Source organism: Muscardinus avellanarius (genome assembly GCF_963383645.1).
Source record: "Muscardinus avellanarius genome assembly, chromosome: 5".
Classification (NCBI taxonomy): Eukaryota; Metazoa; Chordata; class Mammalia; order Rodentia; family Gliridae; genus Muscardinus; species Muscardinus avellanarius.
Genome location: NC_137790.1, coordinates 102,819,642 through 102,842,516, shown reverse-complemented (window position 1 = coordinate 102,842,516; position 22,875 = coordinate 102,819,642). Strand labels below are relative to the sequence as shown.

The 22,875-nt window shown below is 36.6% G+C and overlaps 1 protein-coding gene across 1 annotated transcript in view; it reads left to right on the top strand.

Annotated features, from left to right (window-relative positions):
- Positions 1-4,809: 4,809 nt before the first annotated feature.
- Positions 4,810-22,875, top strand: part of ECT2 (epithelial cell transforming 2) — a gene marked incomplete at both ends in the record, with an annotated part of 61,078 nt that continues 43,012 nt past the window's right edge. Inside the window, 12 exon segments of the mRNA XM_080696883.1 lie at positions 4,810-4,939; positions 5,797-5,876; positions 5,989-6,081; positions 8,409-8,591; positions 9,991-10,080; positions 11,222-11,329; positions 12,332-12,405; positions 13,618-13,748; positions 13,892-14,007; positions 14,102-14,164; positions 15,898-16,120; positions 21,540-21,673. Of these exon segments, the coding sequence (XP_080553009.1) occupies positions 4,810-4,939; positions 5,797-5,876; positions 5,989-6,081; positions 8,409-8,591; positions 9,991-10,080; positions 11,222-11,329; positions 12,332-12,405; positions 13,618-13,748; positions 13,892-14,007; positions 14,102-14,164; positions 15,898-16,120; positions 21,540-21,673 (1,425 nt within the window).

The following is a 22,875-nucleotide window of genomic DNA, read 5'->3' as shown; positions in this document are numbered from 1 at the left end:
GGACAAAGGAGAATAGCTCTTATGACACCCAGGGGTAGATAGGGCCTTGGTCTCGGTAGGAGCTTTGGTCAGCCCTGTGCTCCCCTTATCATGCTTCTTAATGTATTGAAGTCTCCTTACCATTTTAAATCTCCACCTAGAGGTGTGTTTTACTGTGCTAATAAGGTAAAGGTAATTGTGGGCTTTTAAAAATGCTTATTCTATACACACTGGTGCCCCTTACCACCTGGAATTGTCCTCACCTGCAATAGTCTTCAGTACTAGGGGTTGAACTCAAGGATGCTTTATCACTGAGTTACATCCCCAGCCCTTTATATTTTTTCCTTTGAGGCAGGATCTCCATAAATTGCCCAAGCTGGCCTTGAATTTGCTATTCTTCTGCTTCAGACTCCCACATAGCTGGGACTGCAGTCGCATGCCACCGCATGGGTATCTAATATTGTTATTTTCAGAGTTGGCATATCTGCTGACCACATAATTTCAAAGGCTGAGATGGTTCTTCTAGTGTCCCATCTCTTAGTGTTAAAAACTGATACACCTTCTAACCTCTAATTTTATAGTATGGCTGTTAACTGTAAGACTGAGAGCTAGCTTGCCTGTCTTATTTCTCCTTCTGATACTCATAGGAGAGGACTGTGTTAATATGGGGCTACTGATGACTAATCATGGGCTGTTTTAAGGATTAAATAAGGCAAAGTGCTTAGTATCTATCAATATATATTCATTTTCTTTCTTCTCTCCCTTGCCTTGTAATCATTTACTTACCTGCTAATACTTCTAAATTGTTGGGTCCTGAGAGGCAGGTGTCTGCCTCATTAATTCATCTTTGTATCCTCCCCAAGCACAATGACTATCTGGCAATATTTGCCAGTATTTGCTGAGTACATGAAGGCCTGAGAGAGTGAAGAAGATTGCATTGCCTGTTTATTTGCTAGTCAAACTGCCACATATCCCTTGAAAGTAAGTGTAGCTTTTGTTAGGTGAGCCTAAACTCCCTACAATGATACCCTTCACAGTGAATTAGATTTTTGTTAGAAATCTAATGATTTTGATGGCCAGTGTAACTGGAAGCAGTGCACAAAGGCAGTAGGTCTGCTTTCCACAGTAGCTTAATATATTTCCAGTGAGGAGAATTTTTGGAATGCTGGACACACCCACGTTTTATACAGGCACATTCCAAAAGGACATTTCAAATACTGTTTTTCTTTTACAACATTATAATGAAGGGCAGAGTATAAACATTGAAGTAGAGAATTTGGGACTTACGGACTACATCACTTATTTTGTGGACTGCATTATAATTCTTCAAGTACTCTAAGGTTGCTTGACACAGTAAGTAAAAAGTGTCAATCCCCCAAATCTATCATATTCTTATGTTTCATTTCAAAGTACAATTTTTCCTCCTCTTATTGGGATTTAGGGTTCTTGCAATAGTTTATCTCCCTCTCTCCCTTTTTTTGAGAAGGGTCTCCATAAACTGCCCAGGCAGGACTCGACTCAAGGATCCTGCAGCCTCAGCCTTCCATGTATCAGGAGTTTGCCACCATGCTCTGACTGTTTTTCTTAAGACACTGCATTATATAGCATTATATTTAAAAAACGCAGAAAAATAAAACTTGTTTTCAGAATAGCAATGTCAAATGGGAAAAGCTTGCTAACTCTTTGCTGGACTTCAGAAGAAAACAAATGTTTTCAGGTTGGAGAAGGGGGACAGCAAGGAAGCATTTTTTTTTTTTTTTTTTTTTTTTTTTGTAGCACTGGGGATTGAACCCAGAGGCATTCTACCTCTGAGCTACAACTCCAGCTCAATTTTTTATCCGTGATTTCAAAACAAGCCCTCACTAAGTAGCTGAGGCTGGCCTTGAACAGGATCCTCCTGTCTCAGCCTCCCAAATGCTGGGTTGACAAGCGTGTGCCCTGCGAGGAAGCAACTTAATTAACTCCAGGAGATTCTAGAATCTCGTCGTATATTTTTCCCTTGTTCAAATGCAAATTTATATTACTTTAAAAAAAATATCAAAGAATTCGGTGGCTTTAAAAAAAAAAGTTGGGTGTGGTGGTGGTGAGAATCCGTTCAAACGTTCCTCAGGAAAAGAGATGTTTACTGAGTAAACAAGCGGTAGCCACAGAAACACTTGCTGCTCGCAGCGGAGCTAGGAATCCACGACCGCCGCCTCCTGGTCACATCCGGGCATTTCTCTCCACACGCCAGGCTTCCCGAAGGCCCAGCCGTTGGGCTTATTTGAAACACACGTACAACCAATCAATGGGCAGCCGAGGGAGGCGGGCATTGAACAACGACCAATCACTGTGCTTCCGGGGACTCCAGCCTATGAGGAGGAGGTTGACATCACGCGCCAATCCGCATGGCTCACCGAGAGAGCGGTCGGGTTTTTGAATCGGAGGTGGCCGCCGCGGCGCGGGATGCGGGTTTCGGTGAGAGGAGCCTGAAGAGGTGGATCTCCAGGACTTATTTTTGAATGGTGAGGACTCGGAGGGGCGGTGGGGAAGGCGAGAGTGGCCAGCGTCGCCGCAGCCGCGGGGGCTGTCCGAGTGCGGGAAGAGGGCCCTGCGCCCCGCAGCCCGCACCCCACCCAGCGGGGTCCGCGGCGGCCCGCAGCCCGCGCCCCACCCAGCCCCGCCCCCGGCGCCCCGCAGCCCGCGCCCCTGCCGGGCACCCTGCACCCCAGAGCCCGCGCCCCGGCACCCCGCCCCCGGCGCCCGCACGCCGCCCCCGGGAGCGGGAGGGGGTGAAGCCTGGAGCTGGGAAAGGGTTTGGTCGGCAGCTGCAGCCTTTGGGGGTTTATCTCAGCATTAGTGGTTTTTCTCTAGGATTCTTGGCTTCTTCCTCGCAGGAAGTTTAGTTTTTAGCTTTTAAATATAAAAGCGAGGCCATCCTCTCCGCCCTTTCCTGGCCACAGATGTAGATGGTTTAGTGGTTAAAGCAGAGCCTCTTTAAATCAGCTTCGGTTTTGAATCGTCTTACCACTCTTAGCCCTAAACTGGAGATAGGAATAGGCCCTACCTCTAAGAATCCCTGCAGACATTAAATAAAAACAAGTGCAAAATTTAGGACAATATTTGCTACGTATTAAGCTTTAAGTAGCTATTTAAAAATAATTATTAATAATACCACCATCACATTTTGGTCCTTCACTCTGTAAGATGACTGCCTAAAAAATCTGAATGTAGGAAAACTAAAGAGAGTATTTATTTAAAAGGATTCCTGGATTATAGTATATTTAGTCAGAAGCTTCTTGAAGCTATTCATAGATGAAAAAGAAGTATGGGGTTGTGAACATTGTGTTTAATTATTGTGTTGTGATCAAACCCAGGGCCTATGATATACTAGGCAATCCTCTTAACGTTGAGATAACTCCCACTCCCTAATGTGTTCATTCTAAAAAGCTTTTGGATTACATAAATGTGAAAAAAGCGACTAAGGTATTTCAGTTTGTAGTCTGATTATTGGCTGTAAGTTACTGATTTACCATGCAATCTTTTCTCTGTACGTGTGTGTGTGTGTGGGGGGGGGGGTACAGCAGATTCAAAACAAAAAATAAAAGGCTTGAAAGTAGATTGCCCCTGGTTCAATCCACAGTACCCGCCAAAAAATTTTAGAAATGTTTGTAAAGTAATAAGAAAATAACTGATAAGGAAGCAGTCCAGTTATACATAAGAGGTTCTGGGAAATCCATAAAGGGCAGCCAGGTAGAGTGGCACATGCCTATAATCCAAATACTTTGGAGGCTGAGACCGAAGGATTACAGGTTCAGTGCCAGCCAGTGTGCAGTAATTTAGCGAGACCTTGTTTTAAAAAAGGGCTATGGGTAGCTCAATGGCAGAACCCTCTCTGGGTTCAATTCCCAGTGTCACAAAACAGATCTATAAAAGGTGAGTCAAGTCATGGATTGAAGGTTGGAAGACATGCTAGGTGGAGAGGTAGCACTATTAAATGTAAATAGTTATCAAGTACATGTAATTTGGGTTTGAACAAAGCTGAGAAATTCATTAATGTTGGAGCATAGATTGTATACAGATGGGTATTTACAAGCAATGTGTCTGAATAGTTAGAATGGAACTAAATTGTAAACTTGATGGTAAATTTGGACTTGGTCATATAAGAAGTAGTGCTTATGGAAGTTGTTATGATAGTGATATGGTCCCATTTGTGTTTAGAACCGTATCCCAAAAAGCCACATGGAGAGTGATTTTCTGAGAAATTGATGATACAATTATTTGAAATTGTATTTGGCTAAACAGCAATTGTGGCATTGGGCATAGAGAAGAGAGGCCAGGTTCTGGAGATACTTGAGATTGGATTGATAGGAATTTTGGCAAAGGAGACTGAAATAGAGATAAGAATGGATTCCATATTTTCTGCTGGGATTATTGATGGAGGTGGCTGTTATGGTGGTGTTATTAATGAATATATAGAGATATATATGTATAATATATAGGAATATCTAATATAATGAGTATAGGAAATATAAGTTGGTTGGGGCAGAGGCATTGAGTGATGTAGGATAATATGTGTACTATTTGTATGTTTATTATGTCAAGTAATGTTCTCTGTGTTTTTGATACGTTTTTAAATTCTTACTATATTCCTAGGAGTCAAATATTAGTATCTTTACTTTATCAAAGGAAATGTGAGATTTAGAGAAGTAGAGTGACTTGCTGTAAATTAAGAGAATGGATAATACTTTTTATAAATTGTAGATATAAAAGTAGAGCCTCTAATGCTTAATTTGTATAGTGATCATGTTTGTTTCATGTATTTTTATTCAGCCATCAAAGAATAGAACAATGGCGGACAGTAGTGTATTAACATTCACTACTGGGAGGACTAGCTTGGCCAACTCTTCCATTTTCGATTCTAAAGTTACTGAAACTTCCAAGGAAAATGTATTCATTGGATCTACTTCATATATTGAAGGTAAATTTATTAACTGCTTTAAAAACACTGAATTGCTATTTTAATTTTACATTTATTGACTAGCAATTTTTTATGACTGATAATGTTTTATTACTATAATAACTTATGCTAGAGTACAGGTATTGAATAAATATGGTAGAATCCCTTCACTACATTTTTCTGCTTACTGCTTAGGTTAATAATTTCTGAGAGGAGGGGACATTTATTTCTTTTTTTATGGTGCTGGGTATTGAACCCAGGGGCATTCTACCTCTGAGCTATATCCCAGGCCTTTTTTGTTTATATGTTTTTGGTACTGGGAATTGAATCCAGTGGCATTCTACCTTTTAGTTACACCCCCAGCTCATTTTGTATTTTGAAATGGTCTTGCTGATTTATCCTGCTGGTCTTGAACTGTGGTCCTCCTGTTTCAGCCTCCCAAGTATTGGGATTACAGGCATGGGCCACCATGCTCCACTAATTTTCTTTTTCTAAAGTGATATATGGACAAGTATTTTTTCTACTAAATTGGAAATTAAGCCGGGTGTGGTGGCACATGCTGAGAGCGGAGGCTCATGGTTCATGGACAGCCTCAGCTACTTAGTGAGGCCCTCTGCAACTTAGTAAGACCCTGTTTCAAAGTAAAGAATAAAAAATAGGGCAGGGGGTGTAGTTCCGAGGTCAAATGCCCCTGGGTTTCATCCCCAAACCCACATATAAATAAGTAAATAAATAATTGGAAATTAAGTCATTTTAGTTTTAGAGAAGGTTATAGTCTCCTTAAAGATAAAAGACATACCAGATATAATCAAGAGAAGGATTAGGAATTATTGATTGTGATGTTGGTACTTGATAATCAACATTTTAAATTTTAACAGAAGAAATGCCTCAGATTGAAACAAGAGTGATAATGGTTCAAGAAGCTGGCAAACAAGAAGAACTTATAAAAGCCTTAAAGGTATGGAACTTTGATTTACAATTAACTTCTAAAAGTGGGAAGTTTTCCTCCATTGCTATATAAGTAGTTTTATAGCTTTTCTTAAATTAAACTTTAAGTCTCTCTTCCACAGACTATTAAAATAATGGAAGTCCCTGTTATAAAGATAAAAGAAAGTAGTCCTGGGAAATCGGATGAAAAATTAATAAAAAGTGTTATTAATATGGTAGGTCAAGCATCTCATTGCATGTGGCATGTTGCACTTCCCTTGGTTAAATTATTTCACTTCATGGTGATGGGAAATAGGAACAAGGTGTATTTTGTTCACTCTGAAGCTAGACAAATAGAAAGTATTTTCTGCTTATTTTAAAATCTGGGTGTTTTTGAAACATAAAACTGTAACTTCCTATTTTGAATAATGCCAAATTTATAAGAACTTTATTATTAATGTTAAATGGTATAACATGTACAAAGACCTGGCTCTTTCTTTCTCTCTTTTCTTTTCTTTTCTTTCTTTTTTTTTTCAGTGCTGAGGATTAAACCCGGTGCATTCTACTTCTGAGCTATACCGCCAACCCTATTTTATTTTTTATTTTGAAACAGGGTCTTGCTAAGTTTTCGAGGGCCTCACTAAGTAGATTAGGCTGGCCAAGAACCTGTGATACTCCTGTCTCAGCCTCTTTTGTATTGGAATTAAATGTGTGCTCCACCACTCCTGGCTTTTTAAAATTTTTGGCATCCTTTTTCTCATTAATTTTATATGTAGCCTAAATTCTTATTGTATTGCCAAAATTATAAATCACAATAATTGGTAATTATAGCATATGAAACATTTGTTTCCTTAATTCAGTGATATTAGTTTGCTAGGGCCACTAGAATAAAATAACCACATACTGAGTAATTTAACAAGAATTTGTTTTACAGTTCTGGAACTAGAGTTTCAAGATCAGGATGTTAGTTAATTTAGTATTTTTTGATACCTCTCATTGGTTTGCGGACAGCCTCTTGCTGTATGCCTGCACACGGCCGTTATTTTCTATGTATGTGCATCTTTCTGGTATGGTCAGATTGGGTTAAGGCCCACCCATTTGACCTAATATAACTTAATTACTTTTTTAAAGCCCTTGGGGATCTAAATAAAGACACATTGTTTCTGGGCGTGGTGGCAGCAGGCTTGTGATCTCCCCCCCCCCCCGCCCCAGCTTGGGAGGAAGCCAGCCTCAGCTACTTAGTGAGGCTCTCAGCAACTTAGTGAGACCCTGTTTCCAAATAAAATATAAAATGGGTCTGGGAGTATAGCTCGGAAGTAGAAAGCCTCTGGGTTTCACCCCCAGTACCACCAAAAAAATAAATAAATAAAGACACATTCTTCATTCTGGGTTAGGGTTCAAGCTTAATATCAGGGGTATGTGATTCAACCCATCACTCCAGCCTTGTAAATTAAGCTCAAATAATTTATTTACCCTTTCAGAATTTTCTCTCTCTCTCTCTTTTTTTTTTTTTGTTGTTGTTCTGAGGATTGAACCCAGAGGCATTCTACCTCTGAGCTACACCCCCAGCCCGATTTTTTTTCTTATTTGGAAACAGGGTCTCACTAGGTTGCTGAAAGCCTCAGTAAATTGCCAAGGCTAGCTTCAAACCTGCAATCCTCCTATTTCAGCCTCTCAAGTACTGAGATTACAGGCACACCACACCAGGATGTGTGTGTATGTGGATTTAACCTAGGGGCGTTCTACCTCTGAGCCATACCCCCATTCCTTTTTATTTTGAAACCATCTTATTAGGTTGCTGAGAGTCTTGATACATTGCTGAAGCTCCTCTCAAACCTGAGATCCTCATGCTTGGCTTAGAATTTTCTTTTAAATGGTTCTGTTCTTTTAACACAGGAACTGTTTAGTATCTTCATTTCTTTTTTTGTAGGTATATAGTATTAACTACAAGTCATTATAAGTAATATCTTTTTATATTCTATGCTTGCCATGCTGAAGCTGCCTACATATCTTACATCTTTCTCTTTCTGTATATGTGGTGATTATATTAATCTATAGTCTTTATAAATGTTAAATGCTTTTATAAATTTTTTTTCTGAAGATAGTTTACTTGGGCAGGAAGAACTGTATGTATGGTATCATTTTTTTGGTCAGAACAAAAAAATAGTGGTTATCTTTCTAATGTGTCTTAACAATCAAAATGGATGCATTTAAAAAATTAGCATTCTAATTTTATGGAACCCAATATGCGTGTTAGATTATTTGTGATGACTACTAAGTAATAAATCAGAAGCTTGTCCTTTTACAATAATTGATTTTTAAAACTTATGGTCTTAATATGAATGGAGATATGTATACATACAAACGTAAATAAGTAAAGTAGTTTTTCAATATTTCATGTAATGTTGATTATTGAATGATTTAAAACTCAAGATTTTTGTACAAATTTAAAAACAAAGATGTTAATGTCAATAGGGAATTGATTGTTTTTCAGGTTTCATTTAGAGTCAGGAGTTAATTTTTATTATATAAATTTGTATTTCTAACCTTATAAAAAATTAAGGAAATTAAAGTACCCTGCACAACAATGGACTCAGTGCAAGAATTTGAAAGTTTGGATTCCTCGGAATTTGAGAATGTGTTCGTAGTCATGGATTTCCAGGATTCTGTCTTTAATGACTTATACAAAGCTGATTGTAGAATTATTGGACCACCAGTTGTATTAAACTGTGCACAAAAAGGAGAGGTAAGAAACTACATGCATTTGTAATGATTTTTCAGGGTTAAAGTTTATTAATAAATTTTATGAAAATTTATAGAGAAATATTAATTGTTGAGTATGTAGTTTCTATATTGGCTATTCTCATTCTTTAATTCTATTATAAACTTTAGTAGTGACTGTCAAAGGCCTTTGAAAATTAATGACAATATTGTATATGAATAAACATATACAAGCACATAATTCACTACTTGAAATAGCTTGGAAGAGATAATTTGGGTTCTAGAAATATATACACATACATAAATTTAATTTTTCTCCACACAGAACTTATATTACATTTCTATTTTTATCAGAAAGTACACAATATAAAATTAGAAAACAATTTTACTCTTTATTTTTATTTATTTATTTTTGTGGTACTGGGGATGGAACCCAGGGGCATTGTACCTCCAAGCGACACCCACAGCCCTATTTTTCTCGTCTTTTTATTTATTTTTTTTGGGGGGGTGGTACTGGGGATGGAACCCTTCTACCTCCGGGCTACACTCCCAAACCTATTTTATATTTTATTTGGAAATAGGGTCTCTTAAGCTAGCAAGGTTGGCTTTGAACCTGCGTGATCCTCTTGTCTTACAAGTGTGTGCCATGACGCCCAGCTAGTCGTTTTATTTTTGAAATAGGGTCTCACTGGTTTGTGAAGAACCTCGCCAAGTAGCCGAGGTTGTTGGCGAGCCACCATCCTCCAATCTTAGCCTCTTGAATGCTGGAATTACAAGTGTGTACCACTATGCCCAGCTCTGCTCTTTGTCTTTATGTAACATTTCAATTTAATAAGAGTTTTAGTACATTTAGTACCTATTTAGTTTTGTTGCTTTTACCTTTCTCTTTTTTGTGGGGAGGGACATTGGGGTTGTACCAAGTTTCATTACCACTGAGTGACATCCCCAGCCCTTCTTATTTTTATTTTGAGATGGGGTTTCACTAATTGCTGAGGTTGGCTTTGTATTTATGATCCTTGAATCACAGCCTTTTAGAGGTAATGGGATTAGGGTCATGTGCCACTGTACCTTTTGCCTTCTTTTGGTCCTAAGGACTGAATCCAGGGGCATTCTACCTCAAGCTACACCTCATTCCCTCTTTTTTTAAATTTTAATTTTGGAACAGGTTCTCACTAAGTTGCTGAGGCTAGCCTGGAACCTGCTACTAATCCTTTCTCAGACCCCCAAAGACTGGAATTACATCCGTATGCTGCCATGCCCAGCTGGAAATATTTTTTTGTTGTGAAACTTGCAAATCTGAATTTCTGCTACATTTTGTGCATATTAAAAATGCCAGATTGAGGGGAAATTTCTAGCTTGAGAAAGATGCCTTCTATTTTGTATGAAAAAGAAAGCTTATAGATTTAAAACTTGTTATTTTTCAGCCGTTACCATTTTCTTGTCGTCCACTGTATTGTACAAGTATGATAAATCTAGTATTATGCTTTACTGGATTCAGGAAGAAAGAAGAACTAGTAAGTATTATAAAGTAATAAAGTCTATTCAAAGAAATTTTGTTCCCAGCAGAATAAAGTTGGCTTTTTTTGTGTGTGTTATGACTTTATTTTTAAAATATTAGAGGAGAAAATAAAATGACTACATCAGGTTTTTAATTTCATAAAAAAACAAAAATTTAAAAGCCTTGTAAATAAATGAATGTTTTGTGTAGGAAGGCTGGTATGGAAGTAATAGAAAAAATTATCTAATCTTTTTAATTCTGGTTAAGTATCATATCAGCTACAGTAGTTATTTGAATTTTTTACTAACCAACTGCAATTTTCATTATATAGGTCTAGACTTTTTGTTTTTTCTTTTTGTGATACTGGGGTTTGAACCGGGGCAATTTTATCTCTGATACCCCATCCTTTTTTTAAGTTTTCATTTTGAAACAGGATCTCACTAGGTTGCTGAGAGTCTCTTTTAAGTTGCTGAGACTATTCTTGAACTTGCAATGCTCCTATGTCAGCTTCCCAAGTACTGGGATTACAGGTGTGGGCCACCATGTCTGGCCCAGGTTCAGTCTTCAAACTATTCTTACTGCCCTAGAGAAGTCACGGAAATGTTTTGCTTTGGTTCACAATATATTGCATGTTGGACCTGATGATTATAATTTTGTGAGAAGAGTGTTGATGTGATGTAACCTGGTATTTAAAAATGTTTTAGGAAGTATGAAAACCAGTTGTTTTACTTAGTTTGAGATGTCTGTATTAAGCTTATCTCTATAATCAGCAGTAGGCAAACTAATCATTATTTGACATTTTTTTTTTTTTTTTTTTTAGTGGTACTGGGGGGTGGAACCCAGAGGCTTTCTACCTCCGGGCTATACTCCCAGACCTTTTTTATATTTTATTTGGAAACAGGGTCTCACTAAGTTGCTGAAAGCCTCACTAAGTAGCTGAGGCTAGCTTCGAACCCGTGAGATCCTCCTGTCTCAGCCTCCCAAGCGCGGGGATTACAAGTGTGCGCCACCACGCCTGGCTATATAATTTAATATTGTATAAAAATCTTGTATGTACCTCATAAATAGAAAATAGGATGTGCTAAATGAATTTTAAGATAGTTTAAAATTTTGTTCAGATTAATCAATGTCATTGTTGCTTAATTTTTTTTTTTGAGGTCAGATTGGTGACACTGGTCCATCATATGGGTGGAGTTATTCGAAAAGACTTTAATTCAAAAGTTACACATTTGGTGGCAAATTGTACACAAGGCGAAAAATTTAGGGTATGTAATTCATAGTATTTTGTGTGTTTTAATATAGTAATATTTGGGGATGGATTTATAGTAGTACCCTTCTGTATTTTTCCCACAACTTATTGAGGATTAGAAATTAATTTTTGCTCTGAGTAAAAGTTTTAGGTTATGGCAAGGTGTTCCCTTAGGTTTGAAGGAGGCAGTGGAACCTGGAGTTAGGTGTTCTTTAAAGAGGAATAGGATTTCAAGAGTTGGTAGAAGAATGGGCAGATGAATATTAGCAAAGGTTACTATGAGTGATGGTGATAAGGGGGTCAAGAATGGGAAGCAGATATTTTACTCTTGTCCAAATGGGTTTGTAAGAACAGAGCTCTGTTTTTGTAAAAATGGTTCTATGATTTAACTTGTGGAAATTTTAGGAGAACAAGGGAAGGTGCTTTTATTGGGATTGAAATCTTAATTTAAATTTGTAGTTGAATATCATTGCAAGACTTTGTCATTTGTTCCTACGTTCCTTCAATGTATTTATGTAGCAAGTGGTAATTTTAGGGTAATCTTAATATTAAAAATGCCAGATTGAGGGGAAATTTCTAGCTTGAGAAAGATGCCTTCTATTTTGTACGAAAAAGAAAGCTTATAGATTTTAAACTTTCTAACTTACATTGAAGGTATAATGACTTAGATGCTCCCTTCTTTAGTGCTGTGTTTGTCAGTACTTTTATGGCAGTAAACATAAAAAATAGAAATTTACTGAAGATGAACTTGGTAAAGACATATTTATTTAAAATTAAGTAAGGAGTTTGGACGTTTAAAACACTTGTTTTAAAGTTATTTTAATTAAGTTTTATGATTGCTAGTTTTCCTGTTAATTTTTCTTTGTATTGTTACAAAGTAGATGAATGATAATCTAAAACTGTCCTAAAAAGTGTATATGTGTGTATGTTTATGTACATATAAATATATAATTATTTGAACTTCTTTGAATGTTATTTGAGATGAAAATTCATTGGAATTAGTATTTAATATTTTTAGGTTGCCGTGAGTTTGGGTACACCAATTATGAAGCCAGATTGGATTTATAAGGCTTGGGAAAGGCGAAATGAACAGTAAGTATACACAAATTCAGTAGTTTGTGTTGTGAATTCAACTTATGTTTTAATGATAAACACATATGACAACCTGAATTCATAGATAATATATAAAAAATTAAGTCCATCTTTTTTCCCATCTAGGAAATAAAGTATTAAAAATTAAAAATAGAAAAACGTTTGTAGTATTTGTGGATTTTACTTTGTGAAATTTTTCATTTTTTTGGATACTTGGGATTGAAATTGGGCATTCTACCTCCGAGCTACACTCCCAGCCCTGTCTTTTTTTTTTTTTTTTTTTAATTCCTTATTTTGAAACAGTCTCACTAAGTTGCGGAGGGTCTCACTAAGTAGCTAAGGCTGGCTGCGAACCTGTGATCCTCCTGTGTCAGCCTCCCAAGTACTGGGATTAAAAGTGTGCGTCATCATGCCCAGCTTAAATATTTTGATTATCATAAACATTGTGAAATTATTAGGTAATAGCTTATTGTAGTTGTGTATTTGGATTGTATTATACTTTTTTCTTATGTTTTTGTAGTTATATTTTAATTGATTTAGTAAATTTAATTTATTACTTTGTTTTACTAAGCTTTCTAACCTCATAATTTCTTGCTGCGGTAATTCATCATTAAAATTTCATGAAATTTGAGAACCCCTGGAATACAATAAAAGTTTAAAATGATATCAGTGCTTGAATCTTCTTGTAAAGATTACTTATCACATTTTGTTAGAAGTTGCTTCCAGGATGACTTTAGGACTCATAATTTTTAACTTGGTGATAATGGTGATTAATGTCAGGGTCTCTTGCATGCTAAGCATATGCTGCACCACAGAGCTACATCCCAGCATCTTTTTTTTTTTTTTTTTTTTTTTTTTCAGATTGAACCCAGGGGCATTTTACCTCCGAACTACACTCCTACCCCTATTTCTGAATTTTTATTCTTTATTTTGAAACAGAATGTATGTTATGGAAGGCCTCACTGAGTAGCTGTGGCTGACCAAGAGCCTGTGGTCCTCATATCTCAGCCTCTTAAGTACTGGGATTACAAATGTGCACCACCACACCTAGCCCAATTTTGTTTTTTTTTAACTGTAGTTTTTGTGACTGTTTCAGGACAAGATAATTTTTTTAATTTTCAAGATTTGATAAATTCTTGAATTATTTGCAGATTTGTAAATACCTAACAGTTGAAGTAAAGCTGGTTTTTGAACAGTATATTTTGTTTTTAGGAATTTCTGTGCAGGGATTGATGACTTTAGGAATGAATTTAAAGTTCCTCCATTTCAAGATTGCATTTTAAGTTTTCTGGGATTTTCAGATGAAGAGAAAACCAATATGGAAGAAATGACTACAATGCAAGGTAAAAATTAGTATGATATAAAGATCGTGTATATGTTATTCTCTAGGCCTGCTTAGTCACTTCCTAGTGAATTACTTCTTTTAAGGTTTTGGTTTGGAGACAAGTAGTTTGGCTTATTTATGCTTGTATGCATTCCTCTTTAGGTGGTAACTATTTACCAGTTGGTGATGAAAGATGTACTCACCTTATAGTTGAAGAGAATATAGTAAAAGAACTTCCCTTTGAGCCTTCAAAGAAACTTTATGTTGTCAAGCAGGAGGCAAGTAATTTTAGAATGTGACATTTTAAAAAAATAATTTACTATTGGCTTCTTTCTTAAGGCAAATTCTTAATTAAAATATTTTTATCTCTAGTGGTTCTGGGGAAGCATTCAAATGGATGCTCGTGCTGGAGAAACTATGTATTTGTATGAAAAGGTATGTTTTTTTGCCTCTTAGGTATTTGTTTTGTTATCTGGCTTGTATAAAAATACTTTTCTATCCAGAAAGTTTAGAGAACATGGTATAATTAGTATACATATTATCATTTATGACATGTTAGGGGGGTTCAGAATTAAATAATTTTGTCAAGCAGTATTCTTATTCTATGTACATTTAAGCAAAATCATTCAATATAATGATACTACTTTATTCTGGTGTATGACATTCTGTGTTACATTAATTTCTGTGTTCAGAAACTTAGAACCTTAGTGGAAAAGGTATATTTGCAAACAATTACAATGCAGAGAGGTGTGTGCTACAATTGATTAATGTATTCCAGGTGGTCTCTCTCTCTGAGACTCAGGCAGGATTGAAAGATGGTGAACCACTGTACTAGGTTAACATGTAAGGGCATTAAAGTTAAAACATGGATGGGAGCGAGAGGGTGTGGAAGCTTGAGAGTACATTAAAATAGCAGGTAGTTTAGTATGGCTTTAAAAAAAGAGTATTTCAAGCCAGGAGTGGTGGTGCATGCTTGTAATCCCAGTAGTTGGGAGGCTGAGACAGGAGGATTGCAGATTCATGGCCAGCCTCAGCAACTTGTGAAGACCTCTGTAATTTAGTGAGACCCTGTGTCATAATAAAGAATAAAAAATAGGGCTGGGGGTGTAGCTTGGAGGTAGAATGTCTTGGGTTCCAGCTGGGCATAGTGGCACATGCTTGTAATCCCCGCTCTTGGGAGGTGGAGAAAGGAGGATCGCACAGGTTCGAAGCCAGCCACGCTGGTTTAAGAGACCCTATTTCCAAATAAAAGTATAAAATAGGTCTGGGAGTGTAGCCTGGAGGTAGAAGGGTTTCCAGGAACCCCAGTACCACCACACACAAAAAAAAGAATGTCCTGGGTTCCATCTCCAATCACACACACACACACACACACACACACACACACACACACACACACACAGTATTCCAAAAGTCAACAATAGACACAGCTTAATAGATAAACAGAATCAAGTAGTTTTTAATATGTTAAAGAGCTTGGATTGTATTTATTAAGGATTAAGATTCATTGATGAATTCTAAAGAAAGATGTTACTTAAAAAGGTGACTTGTATAGTACAGTGTAGGCCAGGAAAATCCAGCCTGCATTCTGGACCTCAATGAAGAATAATAGTCACCAAAATGATAGCAGGCTTTAAGAGATTTACTTTAAGATTTAATAATTTTGAATGGAATATTGAAGATAAATATGAATTTATTGCTTCACTATTAAATAAGTACCATATTGTACTCTTTAGATTCATTCTTAATGTAAAATTTCTCTCATTAAATCTAGAAAGTATTCTTTAGGTTTAGGGAGAAAGCTTTTAAAATCAAGTGTTACTCAGGAAATATTGTCGCTTTGCTCAATGGTTAAGATAGAGTGAAGAGAATATGAGTGGCCTCTACCCTTGTAGAGTGTATGGGCTAATGGAGGAGCAGATAGTAAACAAGATGGTGATGAATATGTAATGGTGATGGTACAGTGAAGAGAAAAGTGAGCTGTAGGATTAGACAATTAGAGCAGTCTCTTATGTTTATGAAGATTCTGAATTGCCTAGTAGAATATAGGATTGTAAAAATACTGTGACAAATCCAGATTTTGTCAGATTCATCATATATTTTTCTCTTGTTCCTCTCTCAGTAAAGAACCATGGAAATAAAATTGAACTTGTGTTTTTTATTTGCAGGCTAACACTCCTGAGCTTAAGAAATCAGTGTCACTGCTTTCTCTAAATACCCCAAATAGCAATCGTAAAAGACGTCGTTTAAAAGAGACACTTGCTCAGCTTTCAAGAGAGATGGACTTGTCACCTTTTCCTCCCCGGAAGCGTCCATCAGCTGAGCATTCCCTTTCTATAGGATCACTCTTAGATATTTCCAATACACCGGAGTCTAGCATTAACTATGGAGGTAATTTACATTTTAAAAATTGATCTTTAGAATTTAGTTTAGTGGAATAATTGTTAGAACATAGATAAATTCCTACAACAGTGCTTATGAAGGGCTTTGCTTAAATTACCTTTGTTCTACTTGAGAAAAGACACAGGAAAATCTAAACATGATAATGTTCCAATGGGAGTTGCTCACTACACACGAAATGCTTTATATATTCCTGTTCTTGAGTAGATTGTATTGCCTGTTTTACATATGTCTTTGATACAGAGAAGTTAGGTAATTTGCTGAGATCACAACTAGAGAGTGACATAGTGATTTAAAAAACAAATTCTTGCCAGGTGTGGTGCATGCTTATAATTCCAGCATTTGGGTGGCTGAGACAGGAAGGAGGGTTGTGGTTTGTGGATAACCTCAGCTACTATTTAGTGAGGCCCTTTAGAACTTAATGAGACCCTGTTTCAAAACAAGGAATAAAAATTAGGGTTTGGGGTGCAACTTGGAGGTAGAATGCCCTTAGGTTCCATCCCCAGTACTGCCAAAAAATGAATAAAATAAATAAATAAATAAATAAATAAATAAACAAATTCTTAAATTGAGCTTAGTGGTACAAGTTTGTAATCCCAGTACTGGGGAGGCTGAGACAGGAGAATCACAGGTTTGAAGCCAGCCTCAGCAACTTAAACCCAGTTTCCAAATTAGAAAATAAAAAAAATAAAAAACTAGGGTTGTAATCTGGAGGTAGAAGGACCCTGGGTTCCATCCCTAGTACCACACACACTAAAATTAATTATAAAATAAAAAGCAAATTCTTAATATTAAACAAAGTGACAGATAACATGAATTATGGAGAAAACAGAATGAAGTCAGAGGAGTGTGACTTTTCTTTGTGCTGAATTGATATAAGAAGTCTTCTATAATTCTCTTTTTTTAATTTGTTCTTATTTTTTGGTACTGGGGATAAAACCCAGAGGCAGTCTCTGAGTTATGCCCCCAGCCCTTTTAATTTTTATTTTGAAATAGGATCTTACTAAGTAGCTAAGGGTATTACTAAGCTGCTGAGGCTGGCTTCAGCAACCTAAGATTCTCCTGTCTCCTGTCTCAGTCTTGCAACTTCTCACTCTCCATCACTGGTGTTTCCTTTTTTTTTTTCTTTTTGTTTTTAGTTTGCAAACAAATGTTATGTTTTCCAGATTCAAGAAACAAAATATTAAAATATTTGGCCTCATAACACTTTCTTTCCACTTACTGTTGTTTTTCTGTTCTATTTTACATTTATATGTTGCAAATAATTACCTTGACGCATTAATTCATTTTCTAATTTTCATTATCCTTTCAATATTCCAGTTGAGCTGCAGTCCTTATACTCATAATTGCTCTTATTGGAGAGACAGTTACCTAATCCACAGCATTCAGCATGTGAACATCTATTTCTTTGCAAACACATTTTTTTCTTGGCTTTTGTGATTTTACTCATTTCTTATTCTCCTTTGCCTAGCTTTTCTTTCCCAACTCTAAATCTGAATGTTTTATGTTCCTCCTAAGTCCTTGTTTCTGAATTCTCCATAAATAGTATCATGTAGTTCTGTGGCTTGAAATATCATTTGTGCGCTAATGATTTCCAAGTTTTTCTTCTCTGTCCAGCAGTTTACTTGATACTTTTCTTGTCTGTGTCTGGTAGACACCATAAACTTAACATAGCCAAATTAGAACTTTTGATTCCCTCTACTACACTAAATTCCTCTATTTCTCTATAAGAAGATCTCTTAAGGTGATTGATATGATCTCCTAAATGATTTCTCCATTTACATTTTTGTTTTTCTACATGCAGCACTTACAGAAGTCACAAAGCATATGTAAATTAGGTCATGCCATTCCTCTACTTAAAGTCATTCAGTGGCTGTATATCACATAGTAATAAAAATCCATGTGGTAACTTGCTGTTCAATAGTACTCTCTCAGCTTCAGTCAAGCTGTTTGTTATTATGCGAAGTATTTCTTGTATACCCATTCCTCAGAACCTTTTTTTTTTTTTTTTATTTCCGGTACTGGGGATGGAACCCAGGGGGCATTCGACCTCTAAGTGACACTCCCAGCCCCTGTGTTTTAGTCGTGTTTTTTTTGTTTTGTTTTGTTTTATTTTTTTGAAACAGGGTCTCCCAGAGTTGCTAAGTAGCTAAAGCTGTCTGTGAACTGCAATCCTCCAGTCTTAGCCTCCTGAATGCTGGGATTACAAGCGTGCACCACCACGCCCAGCTTCTCAGGAACTTTTTTAATGCCTTCTCTGCCTCAGGGAAAAATTACTGGGTTCTTTACAGGTACATCTAGGTCTTCATTTCAACCTCCTTATTTTCAGTAGTAATTATGATGTTAGAAATATTTTTTGTTTATATCTTTGATTTGCTTTACCAGAGTCTTACTTATTTTATTTTCTCCTTTATTCTCAGACCATAGAACAGAATTGGTAGTCACTATATTTATGGAAGAAATTGGAAGTATACTTTATGTTAGCTCAGAAAACGAGTCAATTTCAAAATAGAAAGAGGAGCAAGTACAATTGTAATAGTGATCAATTTGCTTCAACTATAGAGGACTAATAATTAAATTAGAAAGGCCAATTGGAGACCAATATTAGAGAACTTAGAAATTGGATAGATGTGACTGAATTTGTTGATTGGCACCAAGAAATTTTAGAAATCTTTGAGCAGTAGAGTAATTGGACAGTCATTTATTGGAAGGCAGTTTGGAGATAGCCAGATAATTAAGTAGTCTATGATGGCTTGATTGATATGGTACTAGATCAGGGTAGGATGTAGTTAGAAAGGAAAGTATGAAGTACTGAAAGAGTAATAGGAATGGAGTAAGAGGAGATGAAGACAAAGTATTAATTTTAATGAAAAAAACATTGCCTTGGCATAAATAGGATGTTTATATTTTGGAGGAAGTAATTTTTTAAACAAGTCTTAAGTTGAAGTGGAAATGCCTAGTAGGCATTTGGAAAAGCCAAGCCAGGCACATGGGAAGGGGTCATGATTTGATAATGTAGCTCTAAGAATTTGCTGGTTCCATAATCATACTGTACAAGGGTAGGGGTGGTAAATAATGTTGACAAATTCTAATAATTTGACAGTAAGAAAATGTACTTTAATCTTTGATGAAGTTTTGTGGGTTTTTTTTCTTTGTTTTTCTTTGATGAAATACATATAATACAAATGTATTCTCCCACTCTGTGTTGGACTGGATGTTTTATATTAAGATAATTTGAATTAACAGAGACTTTTTAATGCTATTTTTATTTATTTTTTAGTACTAACTAGGGACATTTGGTAATAAGGGACATTCTATCTCCAAGCTACACCTGCAACATTTTTTATTTATTACTTTTTTTTTTTTTTTTTTTTTTTTGGCAGTACTAGGGATGGAACCCAGGGGCATTGTACTTCTGAGTGACACCCCCAGCCCTATTCTTTTATTCTTTATTTTTTTGGTGGTACTGGGGATGGAACCCTTCTACCTCCGGGATACACTCCCAGACCTAATATTTAATATAAATAAATAAATAAATAAATAAATAAATTTGGAAGCAGGGTCTCTTAAGCCAGCAAGGCTGGCTTCAAACCTGCGTGATTCTCCAGTTTCCGCCTCCTAAGTACGGGAATTACAATTGTGCACCACCATGCCCGGCTTATTATTTATTTTGAAGCAGGGTCTCACTGAGTTGCAAAGGGCCTCACTAAGTAGCTGAGGCTGGCTTCCAACCTGTGCATTACTCCTGTCTCAGCCTCCCAAATGCTGGGATTATAAACGTGCACCACCACGCCCGGACATTTATTTTTTTTGAAGCAGGATTTCACCAAGTTGCTAAGGGTCTCAGTAAATTGATGAGGCTGCCTTCAAACCGAACCCGTGATCCTCTGTTTTCATCCTCCCAAATACTGAGGTTATAGGCTTATTAATGTTAACATCTGGCTAGTTACATTGATTTATTACTTTTTGAGAGGGCTTTCTTCATATATGTATAAGACATTTTCCTTTTTTTTGTTGTTGTGGGTCTGGGAATGGAACCCATGGGCATTCAACCTCCAAGCCACAACCCCTGCCCTATTTTTATTCTTTATTTTGAAACAGGGTCTCACTAAGTTGTTAGGGCCTCACTAAGTAGCTGAGGCTGTCTGTGAACCGCGATCCTCCACTTTCAGCCTCCTGAATGCTGGGATTACAAGTGTGTGCCACCATGCCCAGTTCCATTTTCTACTATTGTAACTATAATCATGACAAACTTTTCTCCTCTCCCTCCATCCCCCCCACCTTTTTTTTATAGTGGTACTGGGGATTAAACCCAAGGCCTCACATGTAGTAGGAAAGCTCTTTACTGATGAGCTGCATCACTCCCTCCTCACCCTTTCTCCAGTCCCTTTTATTTTATTTTGAGATGGTCTGGCTAAAGTCACCTAAACTGACCTTGAGCTTTCAATTTTGCTGTCTCAGTCTCCCTAATTGCTTGGATTATAGACCCACAGCATTCCTCCTTTTTAAAAAAGTGGTTTTGTACATTACTTTTCATTTTATTTCATTACTTTGGCTTTACAAAGTTGCGTGTGCCTTCTACACAGATTCAAATGGAAATTTTCTTTTATGTTTGCTTTAGTATTCATTCAAAATCTTATGCACACACACGTGCATTTTTTATTTTTTATTTTTTTTGTGGTACTGGGTTTCCTGGAAGCCCTTCTACCTCTGGGCTACACTTCCAGACCTATTTTTACATTTTTATTTAGAAGCAGGGTATCCTAAACCAGCGCGCGTGGCTGGCTTCGAACCTGCGCGATCCTCCTGTCTCTGCCTCCCAAGCATGGGGATTACAAGCATGCGCCACCACACCCGGCACATGTGCATTTTTATATCTGTATTATTTGAGAATAAGTTTTAGACCTGATGTGCCTTAAGCTCTAAATACTTATTTTTCCCCAAATAAAAGAGTATTTCTTAAATAGTCCATTATAATTATTATAATGAGGAAATTAATATTAATACTATGGACTATAGATGATTTTTTAAATTGTTTCACTGATATGCTAATGTTTCTTTTAGCAAAAGAAAAATGTTTGTTTTGGTCTAGGATCTAATTCAGTATCATAGTTCTCTCTATTCTTCTCTAATCTGGCCCAGTTCCTTGTTTTTCTTTTATAGTCAATGACTTTGACATTTTTGAAGAGTGTATTCCATTTATTAGTGGAGTGTGTATCAGTTTAGAATCAGTGATATTTTAACTATGATTTTTTTTTCTAACCTTTTCCTGTGAGGAAATTTTACTTTAGTGAAAATATATGCAATCGTGGTATAAGAGTACACCCCCTCTCCTCCACTTTCTGTTAAGTTTGTATAATGTTTGGTACTTATATCTTCCTGTCACTAAATATTCATTTTTACCTTTCAGAAACACCAAAGTCTTGTAAGTCTTCTAAAAATTCCACTCCCATTCCTTCAAAGCAGTCAGCCAGGTGGCAAGTTGCAAAAGAGCTCTATCAAACTGAAAGTAATTATGTAAATATATTGGCAACAATTATTCAAGTAAGTATGAGTTTGGTTGTAAAATGATTTCCAGTTTCCATAACTATATAACTCAAAGATATTTTCATGTTTTGCTTTTTTTATTAATTTTTTTTTAATTTTTTTTTATTTTAAGTAGGTCTGGGAATGGAACCCAGGGGCATTTGACCTCCAAGCTACACCCCCTGCCCTTTTTTATTCTTTATTTTGAAACAGGGTCTCACTAAGTTGCAGAAGGCCTAACTAAGTATCTGAGGCTGTCCAGGAACCCTGATCCTCCAGTCTCAGCCTCCCAAATGCTGGGATTACAAGTATGCACCACCACGTCCGGCTCCATTTATTAACTTTTTAACTTTTTTTTTTCTTTTTTGTGGTACTGGGAATGGAACCCTTCTACCTCTGGGCTATACTTCCAGACCTATTTTACAGTTTTTATTTGGAAACAGGGTCTCTTAAGCCAGCAAGGCTGGCTTCGAACCTGTGCCGATCTTCCTGTCTCCTCCTCCCAAGCACGGGGATTACAAGCGTGCTCCACCACACCTGGCTAGGGTGTTTTTAATAAATAAAATTAGCAATTTTTTTCATGGTTTGCTTTTAAAAATAGATTGTTGCATACAACTTGAGGATAGATATTAAAATGAAAATGTGTGATAAAACTGCCTTTAGGGGAATGCCATAGCTGTAGTAATGCCTTTTATTCGTCCAGAAACAGCACCATTATTAGTGATGACTTTAAAGAGAAGAAGTTCCTGAGTAGGTGATATTAGGTAGACTAGTATTTGATTCAGAGCTTGATAGGTTCCTTGTTGGCAGCTTAAAATAATCAGATTCTTCAGGGTGAATTATATTTATCTGCAGTGCAGAACATTGCAATGGAAGTGTATTCCATAGTATTGAAAGAAGGCAAGGCAAGAGGAAGAAGTGTTTAGATACAACAATGAGGATTACATTAGATATTTATTTATTTATTACCTTTCTTTTTTTTTTTGGTGGTACTGGGGATGGAACCCTTTTTACCTCCAGGCTACACTCCCAGGCCTATTTTATATTTTATTTGGAAACAGGGTCTCTTAAGCCAGCAAGGCTGGCTTCGAACCTGTGTGGTCCCCCTGTCTTTGCCTCCCGAGCACAGGGATTACAAGTGTGCGCCACCACACCCAGCCAGGGGTAGATATTTTAAATCAACAGCGTTAGCTCCAATGATTATAAGAGTGGCATTCATT